Source organism: Euphorbia lathyris, chromosome 9, assembly GCF_963576675.1.
Source record: "Euphorbia lathyris chromosome 9, ddEupLath1.1, whole genome shotgun sequence".
Lineage (NCBI taxonomy): Eukaryota > Viridiplantae > Streptophyta > Magnoliopsida > Malpighiales > Euphorbiaceae > Euphorbia > Euphorbia lathyris.
In genome coordinates this window covers 25,040,122-25,053,645 of record NC_088918.1, presented here as the reverse complement: position 1 = coordinate 25,053,645, position 13,524 = coordinate 25,040,122, and the positions used below count along the sequence as shown (strand labels likewise).

Below are 13,524 nucleotides of genomic sequence, written 5' to 3'. Positions count from 1 at the left end.
GAAATTTTATTCCTCCATCCTTTTCAAGAATATTGTTGTTGGTGTGGCTTCTCCCATGAACTTGCAGTCGTAACACAGTTCAGAAACAGTGGGATGAAACACTTGTTCTGGTCCTTGGTGGAGTTGCACGTCTCTTACGATCTTTTTTTCCTTTTCTCAGTAGCTTGAGCAACTTCTTTTCAGGTACTTCTGCATTACAGTTTTATCTGTCAGAAATTAGTCATCTTGGGGTACATATTAGGGAAATGCTCTAGGAACTCTAAATGTTGCATGGTTGTGCAGGCTGGGAATCTCTGCTTCATTTTGTGAGGAACAGTATATTAAATGGTAGCAAAGAGGTTGCTGTTGCTGCAATAAATTGTTTGCAAACAACTGTTCTTTCTCATGCTCCCAAGGTTACAATCTGATTGTTAGAACTACAGCTACTGTTTTCGTTTTTCCTAGTGAAATAGTGAGCTGCAAGGTTTCTTCAATTGCATCTTATTGTAATTGTGTGGTGGTTGATTATATCAACTTGGTCCCTGCAAGTGAATTGCATTAATCATATCAAACTTTTCCTCAACTAAAATATTTTATGATTCAGGGTAATTTACCAGTGGCTTACCTCAACTCCATACTTGATGTGTACGAGGATGTTCTTCAAAACTCTCATAACTACAGTGATAATGCAGCTAGCAAGGTGAAACAGGAGATTTTACATGGTCTTGGTAATGAATTACTTCAACCTGGGAGTTTTTAATGTTTCCTGGATGTCATTGGGCATAGATAAATATGAACATAATTAGAGACTGTTAAGTTATTATCCATATACTCCCTTGTCCAATAACCTGATATCTGAGATTGACATTATCTTGATGCTTCACATCGTATTCTGATTTGGTGAACATCATATTAATAATTTTTATGTCTGTGTGCCCCAAAATTTAGAAACTTGTAGTTTGGTTGCTAATATATTTTTTGGGATCTCTTCTGACTTTTGGCAGGTGAATTGTATGTGCAAGCACAGAGTATGTTTGATGATGAAATGTTCTGTCAGTTAATTGGAATCGTAGATTTGGTAGTTAAGCAAACCGTACTCAGTAATGATAACTTTGAAAGTGAATTTGTAAGTTACGTTTACCTCAAACATTTTTTGCATACCGTGCTTAGTCTTCTTTACAGATGGTGTTTTTTGTAATGAAATTGATTTCCCTTTTCCACAGGGACATGTTCCACCTGTTCTGCGTACTGTATTGGAAATCTTACCATTGTTTCATCCCACTGGGCATATCTCTTCAATGTGGCTAGTACTCCTTAGGGAGCTTTTGCAATATCTTCCAAGATCAGATTCTTCCGTACAGAATGAGGATGATGAGGTCAAGCTAGCCAGTATTGGTGATAATATTTCAGGTATGCATTTAACTTAATAGCTTTACGAGAGTATATGTGAATCTACAAAGAATGATGAAATTCTTATCATTTGCACAGGCAACAAGTCAAAGAAAATGAATGAAATGTCCAATGGTTTGGCTTCCACTAGTTTGAAAAATGCTGAAGCTCTCAGTCCGAGTTCTGGACCAACCACAACTGCAATGGGTGGAATCCCAAGTTATTTGTTTGCAGAAAAGCTCATTCCTTTGCTGGTAGATCTTTTCCTGCAAGCTCCAGTTGTTGAAAAATATATGATGTTTCCTGAAATTATTCAGAGCCTTGAAAGGTAATGTCATTTTCTATATTCAGTTGTTGCAGTTTCCAGATTACACTTTTTATGATCCATTTGGATGTATTCTAGTGGTCTTATGTGGTTTGCAATTTGAATGTAACCAGGATTTTGGTATGAGTATCAATACAAGTTAGGATCTTTATCATCAAAATACTGGGGATTTTTTTTTTTAGCATCCTTGTTTGAAAGTAATGATGATGCAAGCAGAATTTGCCTATCATGTTGTCCATGAGAAACCAATTATATGAGATTGGTTGATTGGAGCCAGTATACAGATGTTATAGAGTCATATCTGATGGATGACAACTTGGAAACCGAAATTAGGAATGCCCTTGTAATTTCCTTGTGAGATGAAAACCTGACAGTCAAGTTTATCTTATAGGTGTATGACAACAAGAAGAGACTATCCAGATGGGTCACTCTGGCGATTGGCTATTGAAGGGTTCAACAGGATTCTTGTTGATGATTTTTGCAAATGTACTGTAAAGTCTGAACCAGATATAATGACTAGCAGACCTGCAAGAATGCGGATCTGGAAAGAAGTAGCAGATGTTTATGAAGTATTCCTTTTGGGTTATTGTGGGCGTGCCACCAATTCTCTTTCAGCTACAGCACTTAAGTCTGATGAGGCACTAGAGATGACCATTTTGCATGTTTTGGGTGATGAGATTCTTATGTCTCCAATTGATGCACCTGTTGATGTAATTTACTTTCCAATTTTACCCTGAAAATATTTTTTTTGGGGATGTATGCATCTCAACTAGGCATGTCTAGGTGATACATATGGATTCAGTTCTAGTGGTCCTTAGCAGTCTGATGGTGCCTTCTGTAGTGATGGTAGTTGTTTAGTCTTATAAGTTATAAGCTGTTGGTTTGCATTAGTCCATCTTATTAAGTTTGTCGACCTCATGAGATTACATGCGCCATAGATTCCAAGTTGGTCCTCTTGTGTTTTCTGAATTCATTATATATTAGCCACATGTCATTCATCGGGTTGCATTTTCTTTTCTTTCTATGATTTATTATACCATTATATGTTAAACGATATTTATCATCTGCAGCAATTTTATTTGATCATTTATTACATTATTAAGTTACCTTCCCGTGCTTGCTCAGTAGTATTGCCCTGAAATTTTCCCGAGGATTCTAGGTTTTGATGTAAAGGTATCTATTTCATCATTAATTTTGTTTCTGCTTTGGCAGATACTGGAACGCTTAGTTTCCACCTTGGATCGTTGTGCTTCACGGACATGCTCTTTGCCTATTGAGACTGTGGAACTTATGCCACTTCACTGCAGCCGATTTTCCAAGGCTTGCTTGCAGAAGCTGTTTTTGTTGAGCAGGTAAAAATGTACAAGTTCATCTGTTTTTTTCATTTTAGCCTTTTCAACTCTAATTAGGAAGTTGATAGCAATTGCATATTTCTCTTGGATAATTTATTGTAAATAATTTATTGTTCCCTCGTTTTATTCTATCTGTTAATTATGTGCTTGTGAGAACCAGAATCTCCATACATCAATGTTCCTTCGGCCACATTATGTGGTGCTAATTCTGAAAGCAGAGCAGTAGACATGTTGGCAATTTGTTTATGGTTTTCTCCCTTTATTAATTATAGGAATACCTTCCATCCAGAGTCCTTTTGTACTGCAATTTCTTGTCTAACATTATTTCATCACACAATAATTTCTTCTCAGTTACGATAATGAAGCAAGCAATTGGAACTTAACAAGATCTGAAGTCAGCAAAATCTCAGTTATGATTCTTTTGACTAGATGTGAATACATCTTGAACAAATATTTGATGGATGAAAAGGATCTTGGTATGTTGCTTCTATTGTTCACAAACCAATTTCTCAAAAATTATTCATCTCACCTTCAGTATGAACGGTTGAACTTTGAAATTATCCAGCAGGCAAACGTTCAATACCAGCAACAAGGCTTGAAGAAATTTTTTATGTTCTTCAGCAGCTGTCTGATCTAAGGATACATCCAGAAACAGCATCTGTTCTTCCTCTGAATCCTCATATACGAAGTTTCCTAGCAGACAACAATCAGATCAAGCATCCACATCTCTTTGTTCTTTTTCCCTCCCTATGTGATCTTGTAACAGCGAGGTGAGTAATAACTTTTTAACAAAATTTTGTCATTACATATGCCTAAGGAATATTGGAGATCTGTGATTGAACATGTTGACCGAGCATGTTGACCTTTGACTGTGCCATCGCTTAACAATTCAATGACGGGTGCTGTAAGAAGCAATATGTAATTTTGTACTTGAAATGCGCCAGCATGAGCACAAACATCTGCACTTGCATGTCTGCATGATCGCATACTCACAATTTACGGGCTGGAGATTACATGTATGATTGAGGTTACATTTCTTTCTGTATATTTGTTTGTTGCTGGGCAGGGAAACAAGAGTAAGGGAGTTGGTACAATCGTCGCTAAGACTCATAACCAAAGAGCTGGGACTTGAAAAGGTAAATGTAGCTGGCTGATATATGGAAGAATGCATAATATATACACAAAGGGGTGAGCACAAAATTACATTCTCATTGTTTTATGTTGTTTATAGGTGGTATAGGTGGAGAATTTTTTCGTGTCCTCCATTTGTTTAGTGTTGTATTATTTTTAGGTTTGTACATTATAGGATTGTCACATTTTAAGGCACCAATCTCGAGTGGACATTTTACGGATCAGGAGGCTAGATTGAGCTTTAGTTTCTCCTTTTAATATATCAATATATAATTTTTTGTAATAATGTATGTAGTTGAATTCAACAGCTGTGTAAGGTGATTTGCTTGGAGCATTTTGGCACAAGCTTGTTTAATTATTTGAAGCATTTTGACTTTTCAATATTTTTGCACAAGTAAATCTAATTTAAATTTGTAGAGTCTATAGTTAATAAATAAATAAATAAAAAGCTGCACTATTATCAATTCCCCTAATTTTTAATCTTCCATACCAAATGTTTAAGTTTGTACAAGTGCTTGAATTTTCATGAAATTAATATAGTTGGTGGACAAGGAGAAAGGAGAAGATAATCAAATTCACCAAGCTATTATATAAAAATTTAGATGATTATTCATATGTTTTACGATTTGGTTCAAGTTTTAAAATTGGAATGAGAAGACTATTTTGTCTAGTTTAATCTAACCATTCTAGTCAATATTGGAATTGCAGGAAAATAACTAATGTGATTTATTGGGCTTAAAGTAAGACTGTTTTAGTTTTTCTATTCACTTTTTTAATATGAAAGTATAAAATTGTTTCTAGTTATATGAATTAAAAAAATTATTTTTTTAGTTTTTAAATTTAATTAAATTAGTTTTTTTGAAATTTGTATGGTATATATACCGAAATAGATATATATTAATTATAATCTTTGGGTCCGTCTTCTGTACGGCAAATATCGGAAAGATAAAATCTTCGGTGGTCCGAAGGAGAGGGTTGTCAGCTGCTCCTTCCTCTGGAAAGGGCTTAGTGAAGTTTTTGCTGAGTTCTGTACAGGGATTGGGCTGGAGGTGGGCAATGGTAGATCCATTAGCTTCTGGGAGGACACCTGGATTGGTGATAAACCCCTTATTGATGTGTGTAGATCCCCTCCGCCTAGTAATATCCGTCACTGGAAGGTTGCTGATGTGGTGGATTCGGAGGGTGATTGGATCTGGTCTAAGTTTGACTCTTTCCTTAGTTTGGAAACCCTCCTGAAAATTAGAGGAGTTAAGGTCAGCAACCTCGAGGAGGATAAAGACAAACATTGTTGGGCTTTGTCTAATAATGGCATCTATTCTTGTAAATCGGCCTATGAAGCCTTTTCCTCTAGTAGGGAGTATCCTCCTTTGGAGATTTGGAAGACTATTTGGGCCTTTAAAATCCCTTATCGAATTAGGAGTTTTTTGTGGTTAGGAGTTAAAGACAGGCTGCTCACCAATGTGGATAGGCAGAGGAGGCACTTGACTGAATCAGGAACCTGTAGTAGATGCAGGGGTCATATGGAGATACTTTGCCATGCTATGAGGGATTGCCCTAATAGTCAGAAGATTTGGGAGGGGGTTCTTCCTGCCCATACCCTTCCTCCCTTCATGGCTCATTCTGCCATTGACTGGTTCTCTGAGGGCGCTAAGGGGAAGTTATTGGCCAATATGGAGCACGGCGACATTTTCTTTGCTCTTATCTGTCACCATATTTGGAAATGGAGGAATGATGAGTTATTTGCTAAGAAAACTACCGTTATTCCTGATTTATTAAACTTCTTTTCCAAAAAACTTTCGGTTATTTTGCAAAGTTCTAAAGGGGAGCCCCTGGGTAATCCCTCCCCGGCTAAGGTGGTCCACTTGGTTGGTTGGAGTAAGCCTATTGAAGGGGTAGTGAAGTTGAATACGGATGGCTCCTGCCTTAGCAATGGCAGAATTGCTGCTGGAGGAGTTCTTCGGGATGCTGGTGGAGCTTGGCTGGCTGGGTTTACCCATAACTTGGGATTGGGCTCGGCCTTTTCTGCAGAGCTCTGGGGGATTCTGTCAGGTATTAAGCTTGCCATTCGCATGGGAATTAAGAAGCTGGTGGTGGAATCTGACAATTTGGAGGCTATCAATAGGATTTCTGCTTCCCAAGTTTCTTATCTCTCTTGCCAGAACCTTATCAAAGCCATTTTGAGGCTTCGTCCTGCTTTTGAGGTTATTAGGTTCTCCCATATTTTTAGGGAGCAAAACCGTGTGGCGGATTGCTTGGCTGCGGCTGGGCATGGGGGGATGTTAGGTGTTTCTACCCTTTCTATTTCTCCTTCTTCTATTTTGTCCCTTCTTCTTGAGGATAGGGTTGGGGTCAGCCACCCTAGGCTGATCCCGGGTTAGGCTTTCGTTTTGTTTGTTTGTTTTTTTTTTTTTTTCCTTGTCCTACCAAAAAAAAATTATAATCTTTCTATTATTTATTATCTTAATTTATTATTATTATTTTTTTAACATAATATCTTTTAAAAATATTATTATGAATTTTTTATAATTTTTTTAAAATTAATTTTTTTTTATTTATTTCTTCCGTAAAGTTTAAGACAGGACCTCTCAATGTTTAAAACGGGCCTGTTGAGCTGTGTTGTGCATTAACCCCAGCATATGTCGTGAAAAATCTTTCCAAACCAACACATCAACTAGCAAAGCAAACTGCAAAACGTTTCAATTATTATAGAAGTTCCAGAATTTGTTAAAAGCTCTTGTAATTGTTCTTCTTGAGGTTCAACGGATTGCATTTTCTATAATAATAATAATAAATGTTAATCAATGAGCAATTTTACCTTTAAAGTCCAAAATGGTGCAACTTTACCTCTATCGTTGATAGCCAAGCAATTTGACTCCTAATATTAGCAAACTGTATAATTTCAAACATTATTATAAAATACATATTTTATTCTTTATTCTGTACTAGTTGCATATCAGTTGGTTTTAAAAAAAATTACATATTGTGTAATTTAATAATAGTGATGTGGTTGAATTCTGTAAGCCCACTTGAAAACATGCAATTGGACAAAAACAATGTCAAAGAGCGGAAAGTTGATCGGCTAACCCGCTCTAATTCCTAAGTCAGTTTGAAGCAAGACTTTAGGATGAACACAACAATAAATTAAAGCTAACATGTAAGCTTAATGAATGAATGAAGCAATGTACTTGAGTTGAGCTTACTCTAGTTATATTGTGATCGAGTTGTAGAAAACGATTATAAGGTTAGGAGTGGGATGTGCTACGTATCACCCATTGATAGGTGAGTACACGCCCGGAAATCGAAGTTGATATACCTCAAGCTCACTAGGTCTGTGATTCACGGAATCAAGTGTGATTACTGTAACAGGGGATTCTTGATTGGATCTTTAACTTTCCGAGTCAGGTCTCCAATACGGAATCGTATGAACCAGTTTTGTATGATGACACCACATGTTCTCTTTCCTTGGGTGCTGGTTCAGGTTTCGTAAGTGCCACCTGATGAGTTTATACTCGGCTGATATTAGATGTTCCCTTGGGTCTAATTTATCGTTCTTTAGAATGAGAAAGCATCGCTTCGGGAAGCGTTGTACTTGTTGATTCCTGATAAGTTGAAGGAGAAAGATTAATCTTTGATAATTTTTGGGTTTTCGAGAAATGAAGGATTGATAAGGAAGTTATACGGGCTCCTGACAGTTGATTTTTCTATTGCTCAGTTTACTCATAAATACAACTGTTAGAACTTGTTTTTTTGATCTTGATCCCTGTCGTTTTTGGGTTGTATATACATGCTGGTGGAGGTGGCCTTATATTTCAAGATAAGGTTTAGCTTGTGGGTCTCGCATCTGCAGAAATCCCTTACATGAGTCATCAGATCTTTGAAGGTTCGGGGCCTGTTGGTGGCAACCGTGATATCAACAACTCTCCATATTCAGTACCTTGACCTGAATGGATTCCTACTGGAATGCATTACCCGAGTTGATCTTTCGGGGGACTGCTCGTTGGTATTATTTACTTTCTGTGCAGGGGGAGTTTAGGATCCGCGACGCTTATTATTGAGTCTTTTTTTTCCTCTCGACTAGGCGCCTGGATCCCTTACTCGACCTCTTGGTGACCCGTCTCGCTGACAATGGAAACCTTGGACAGTGTGGTGTCCGGTTGAGCACTTAGTATTCTCAAGTTTATTCATGTACTAATAGTCTTTCTTGATCTCTCCAGCTTCTCTTTAACTTCATCGATTTGAATGGCGTGTTCCTGCTGCATAATGCTAACGATGTTGCAGATAGATGCCATGTTTTCTGCCAGTCATCGGGAGATTGCGTCTAAGAGCCTTTGTTGTTGGACGTTTAGGCCTCAGTCTCCTCCGCCATTTCTAGAGCCAGATCATGATCGGCCTAAAACTATCATCGTACTTCTTTCTTCCGCTACAATTTGAACTCCGGATGCAGGGAGTGCGTTGGACGATGGAAGTTGGATGGAACTACTTAAACGAGTCATCGTTGTGTTTGTTTCAAACTCACCACACCAATTTCATGTGGTTGAATCCTGTAAGTCCACTTGGAACCTGCTATTAGACAGAAACAAGGCCAAAGGGGGGTCGTTGTCCAGCTAACCCGCTCTGATGCCTAAGTTAGTTTGAAGTAAGGATTGAGGATGAATACAATAATAAATCAAAGCTAAGATTTAAGATTAATGAATAAATGAAGTAACGTAGCTTGAGCTGAGTTTACTCTATTTATATTGTGATCGAATGGTAGAATATGGTTATGAGTTTAGAAGCAGAATATGTTACATGTCACCCATTGATAAGCGAACGTGCGCCTGAATATCATTTCTTGATATTCCTGAAGACCACTAGGCCCGTGATTCACGAGATCAAGTGTGATTGCTGTAACGGGTGGATTCTTGACCGAGTCTTTTGAGACTTCTCGAGTTAGGGTCTCCAATACGAAATCGTATCGACCAATTTTGTTATGGTGGCGCCACGAGTTCTCTTTCCTCGGGCGCTAGTTCAAGTTTTGTAAGTGTCATCTGACGAGTTTATATTCAACTGATATCAAATAGAATTGGAGATTAATATTTTGAATTTCGACGAAATATTTGATTTTTTTTTACTAATTCGTATAAAATACAGTATAATTTACAATTTTTTTATTTTTTTTATTTTTTTCACATCTATTCATATGTTTGTGATCCGTTACTAATGAGTGATAAAATGACACATATGTTTGATGAATTGTTTCTCAAATTGATTCAACTTGTCAATGTTAGTAGTAAATTGTTTTTTTACTGCCAACGTTACTGTACCATTTTAAACGTTTAGGGTAAAATTACTCTTAATTATCTGTTAACGTTACAACTATTATATTTAGATTTGATTTGAAATTTGATTATATGAGGGGAAAAAAAACCCTTGCCTTATACTATTAGAACATGCAATTTAAGATCCAAATACTGGAAGCATCCATAAATTACAAAACAGAAAGTATATATATTTACTTACAAAACATTTGTACAATATGTATTATGGCATTGTATTGTATTTTATTACATTATATGCCTTTTTCTAATTCACAGTCTGAAATCCACTCTGCTTGTTTCTAATTAATTAGTTTTTTGAGAAAATATTGATATTTAATACATATGAAGCTGCTTGAGTCAGATGTTTATTGAACAATATGAAGAATCTTCAAGGGAGATCTGGACTCGTACCAAACTAAATTTCAAAAAAAAAAAAAAATCCTAGTATAAATAATTTTTGAGGTGTTTTTATGATTAATGTTTACTTATTTATTACTGTTACTGTTCTGCTGATTAAGCCTAGCAGCAGCAGCAATAGAAGCGGCTACCCCCGCCGGGTGCGTGGTGAGGAATGGGTCATTTCTCATCTCTGCACCTGTCACCCCTTCTGCATCTTTCCTCGTGGCTGGCCTATCTGCCGGTAACTTCGATGTTGCATCCTGTCAAAATAAACGATACAATTTATAATATTAAAGATGCAAATTCAAGTTTCTTTAACGTACTTCTGAATTGTAATTTATATTGAAATGTACTATTTTTCAAGGCAAGTATGTCGATATATGCTATTTTTTCGATGAATGAAACAAGTATCTTTAAATGAATTAAAGATCTAAGATTGATAGCTGAATCAATTGTAGACATTATTAAAAAAAAAAAATCGTTTTGTGTTTTGCACTAATTACATATCAATTAGTTCGAAAGGAATGACATTTTTTTTTGTAATTTAAAATAAATTAAAGTAGAAAACATATAAGCTCAACGAAGTATTTGTATTTTTTTATGTTATATATGCAGGCATGAAATTAATTTTATAATTTTTATAAATATGTAATACAGATTTGCAATGGAAACGAGATTTATAATTAAGAAAAATGTTCCATCAATAATATCTGAAATTGACGTGATTTACGAATGTTAGGTTGCTATACTATTTACGATCTTAAAGATAAAAATCACTCTTAGATAGTAATCATAGGTTTTTTGGTAACTTATCTAACTAAAATTACTCCTGAACAACAAATTTAGGTACTAAAACTTGATCTTTTACCTTGTTTATTTGATTTTATTTATTTATTTTGATAAAAATATAAATCAAACGAAAATATGTCATTTTGAATATAAGATGAAACACAACTTAGAAAAATCTTCAAAAAGAATTTTCATATTAGAAATAGAACGTGCCCAAACAGAATTTGTTTAACGTCTGATCACAGAATGTGTTTAACGTCTTTCATGTATGATTCGATTGAAGTAAAGTATCTTGCTACCTCATAAAATTACCTTGTTTATAATGAATTAACAATGATAGTAATTGAGGTAATAAAAGAGTAAAATTAGGTACCGAGAGAATGTCAGCTAGCTTAGTCTTGTCTTCATCCCTTTTAATCCTGGCATTGAGGGTGGCTGCTGATTGCGCAGCAGCAGCGACACCACCGGGGCTAATGGTGGTCCGACCAGTAGCTCTTACTTCAGCAGCTTGAATAGCGGCGGCATCACTCCATTCAACAGGCTTCTGTCCGGCTGTTAATGCGGTGGCTTCAAGTGCTTCACCTATTGTTATTCCACCTCCTTTTTTAAACGGTCCTTCTGCTCCCGGTGACTGTGTTCCCTCTTTATTTTTATCAACTTCCTGACAATTTTTATAACATTACTTCTAACCATAATTCAAGACTTGGTAACATTTAACAATCATCAATTAAAATTATCATACGGAGCGAGCAAATAAAATCCAAATATGTAACCGTACAAATTTAGTTTTGTGAGCCAATGAGACTCCCATAATAAAAATGGTTCACTTTTTACAAGAAAAATATGGAAGGCGATATTAAAATACGGACATAATATTGGTAGTTGGAAGGTGGTTACACAAAAGAAAATCATTTTTTTAATCAATTACGATAGTAATTGCATCAAATGATAAAAGATGCTTAAGATTCAACTAGTTTTCTATGTGAAAACTAAATCCGCTCTTCTTCTAATAATAACCATACGATTAAATTTGTACCTTATGCCTAATATCAAAGCTCAATTTTACGGATATGTTACATACGGTTAATTAAAAGCTCAATTTTTCCGTTATGTTTATCCAAATATATAATAATATACACAGAAATACTTAATTGATTTGAATTGGGATAAGGTTTAAAAATGCTCCTAATGTTTAGGCTTAGAAGCAAATTTACTCTAACATCTAAAATGATGTAATTTTACCCTTAATATTAAAAGTCAAGAGCAATTTTACTCATAATGTTGACAAGTTTGGTCAATTGGAGAAATTATTCATCAAATTGTCTTCTCGGTCAGAATTTTATCATCTATACTTCACATGTGCATCATTTTATCACTCATTAGTAGTAACATATTACAAACATATGGTTAAACGTGAAAAAAAAAATTTAAAAATATACTTATTTTGTACAAGTTGATAAAAAAATTTCAAATATTTCACCGAATTTAAAAATATTAATCTTCAGTTCTATTATTAAATCATAAAAAATATGAAATCTTTTTTAGAATTAACTTATGTGCAGGTGTAAAATAAAAAACAAAATATACGTGTTTTATAATAATATCTAAAATGGACCAAACTTATTAACATTAAAGGTAAAATTGCTCTTAGTTAACAACCTCAAAAGTCAAATTGCTCATTTTAAATGTGAATAGTAAAATTACTCCTACCGATAAACGTTACAAATATTTTTACACCTTATCGCATTTCAACCATTATTAATTGGCATTGCCCATGGAAAAGAAAGAAAAGGAGAAACAAAAAGAGAAGAGAATAAAAAAACCTGGCCAACAATTGATTCTGCGGTCATCGGATTCTCCTTTTCGGCAGAAGCATCATTTGCAGCAGCGGCGGCAGAAGCAGCGCCACCGTCCTTCAATGTCAAACTCTTTAATTGATTTTCAGCCGCTTCATTTCTCTGCTTCGCCACCTTCCTTTCGATCGAAAACAATTCTTCGTACTTTATTGATTCTTGATCATCATCGGGCCTTCTCATCTGTTCTTGACTCATTTTGACGTTTAATCAATAATTATTTTTCTCTCGGTTTTGTATTTGTTTTCAGAGAGAAATTCTATAATACTTCCGAAGAAAACTGCGTTATTATATACAATGGACATTACTAAAATAAGTTGACGGAAATGCACTCTTGGCAAGTGGCATGAAAGGGTATGGATTGAGACTGGGTCTTTGGGTATTATTGGAATTAATTTACTCTTTACTATAATTTCTCCTAATTACATATGGCTATGGCTGAATTTCAACAAACATAATCAAAGCGTTTTAATCCTAAAATTATGCTCAACTAGAAGTCAAAAATCATCATTAATAATTCATAATCTAATTGTAGATGAGATTCCACTTAATAATATCTTCTCTCAACTAATCATTAATTAATATGTACTGATGTTAAATAATACAATTTTTTTTTTTTTGGTAAATTTGATTATTGCGGTTCAATTGTTAAAAATTGGTCATATAAGGTGATTATAATCCGAAGGAAAAATAAAATGAGAAGAAGATCCTTATTACCAAATACCAAAACTAACAAGCGAACAAGCAGTTTGATTGCAATTTCTCTTAACGAAAAGAAAACGAATGCAATAAGAAGAAATGAGTGAGGGAATAAAAATATACAAATTCGGTAAATAATGAACAAAAATATTACCTAGAGCTATAATAAGTGTATAGTATTAGAGTTTTGATTGTATAACGCTTGCACAACTTATTTGTAAATATGAATGAAAACGAGAAGGAGGAGGAATGTGTTCCGTTGTGTGCGAAGAGAATTGTAGAAATAATTTGCAAGTGCCAAATAAGAGAAC

At 35.1% G+C, this 13,524-nt stretch overlaps 2 protein-coding genes across 6 annotated transcripts in view; one reads left to right on the top strand and one right to left on the bottom strand.

Annotated features, from left to right (window-relative positions):
- The window catches only part of LOC136205415 (uncharacterized), a 41,103-nt gene extending 36,546 nt beyond the window's left edge, over nucleotides 1-4,557 (top strand). For 2 of the 5 annotated variants that reach the window (XM_065996001.1, XM_065996005.1), the window contains 11 exons: nucleotides 68-183; nucleotides 283-395; nucleotides 584-707; nucleotides 984-1,105; nucleotides 1,203-1,389; nucleotides 1,468-1,696; nucleotides 2,085-2,403; nucleotides 2,906-3,045; nucleotides 3,397-3,521; nucleotides 3,611-3,815; nucleotides 4,112-4,557. In XM_065996001.1, the coding sequence (XP_065852073.1) occupies nucleotides 68-183; nucleotides 283-395; nucleotides 584-707; nucleotides 984-1,105; nucleotides 1,203-1,389; nucleotides 1,468-1,696; nucleotides 2,085-2,403; nucleotides 2,906-3,045; nucleotides 3,397-3,521; nucleotides 3,611-3,815; nucleotides 4,112-4,199 (1,768 nt within the window). In that variant the 3' untranslated portion in view covers nucleotides 4,200-4,557. The remainder of the gene's footprint in view (nucleotides 1-67; nucleotides 184-282; nucleotides 396-583; nucleotides 708-983; nucleotides 1,106-1,202; nucleotides 1,390-1,467; nucleotides 1,697-2,084; nucleotides 2,404-2,905; nucleotides 3,046-3,396; nucleotides 3,522-3,610; nucleotides 3,816-4,111) is intronic. The other 3 variants (XM_065996003.1, XM_065996004.1, XM_065996002.1) reach the window with 3 other exon arrangements.
- Nucleotides 4,558-9,641: 5,084 nt separating this feature from the next.
- LOC136206287 (late embryogenesis abundant protein 47) lies at nucleotides 9,642-12,811 on the bottom strand. The gene is made up of 3 exons (XM_065997284.1): nucleotides 12,485-12,811; nucleotides 11,035-11,322; nucleotides 9,642-10,132 (listed from the first exon to the last, which is right to left on the bottom strand). The coding sequence occupies exons 1-3, from the start codon at nucleotides 12,710-12,712 to the stop codon at nucleotides 9,959-9,961; spliced, it is 690 nt and encodes a 229-aa protein (XP_065853356.1). The 5' UTR covers nucleotides 12,713-12,811; the 3' UTR covers nucleotides 9,642-9,958.
- Between the last annotated feature and the right edge of the window lie 713 nt (nucleotides 12,812-13,524).

What these genes read in the sequence shown, in the direction of transcription:
- LOC136206287 (XM_065997284.1), bottom strand. Translation starts at nt 12,712, where the DNA reads ATGAGTCAAGAACAGATGAGAAGGCCCGATGATGATCAAGAATCAATA. An exon ending in CAGAATCAATTGTTGGCCAG is followed by an intron (nt 11,323 to 12,484) that starts GTTTTTTTATTC and finishes AAAAATTGTCAG; the next exon opens with GAAGTTGATAAAAATAAAGA. An exon ending in AGCTAGCTGACATTCTCTCG is followed by an intron (nt 10,133 to 11,034) that starts GTACCTAATTTT and finishes TTATTTTGACAG; the next exon opens with GATGCAACATCGAAGTTACC.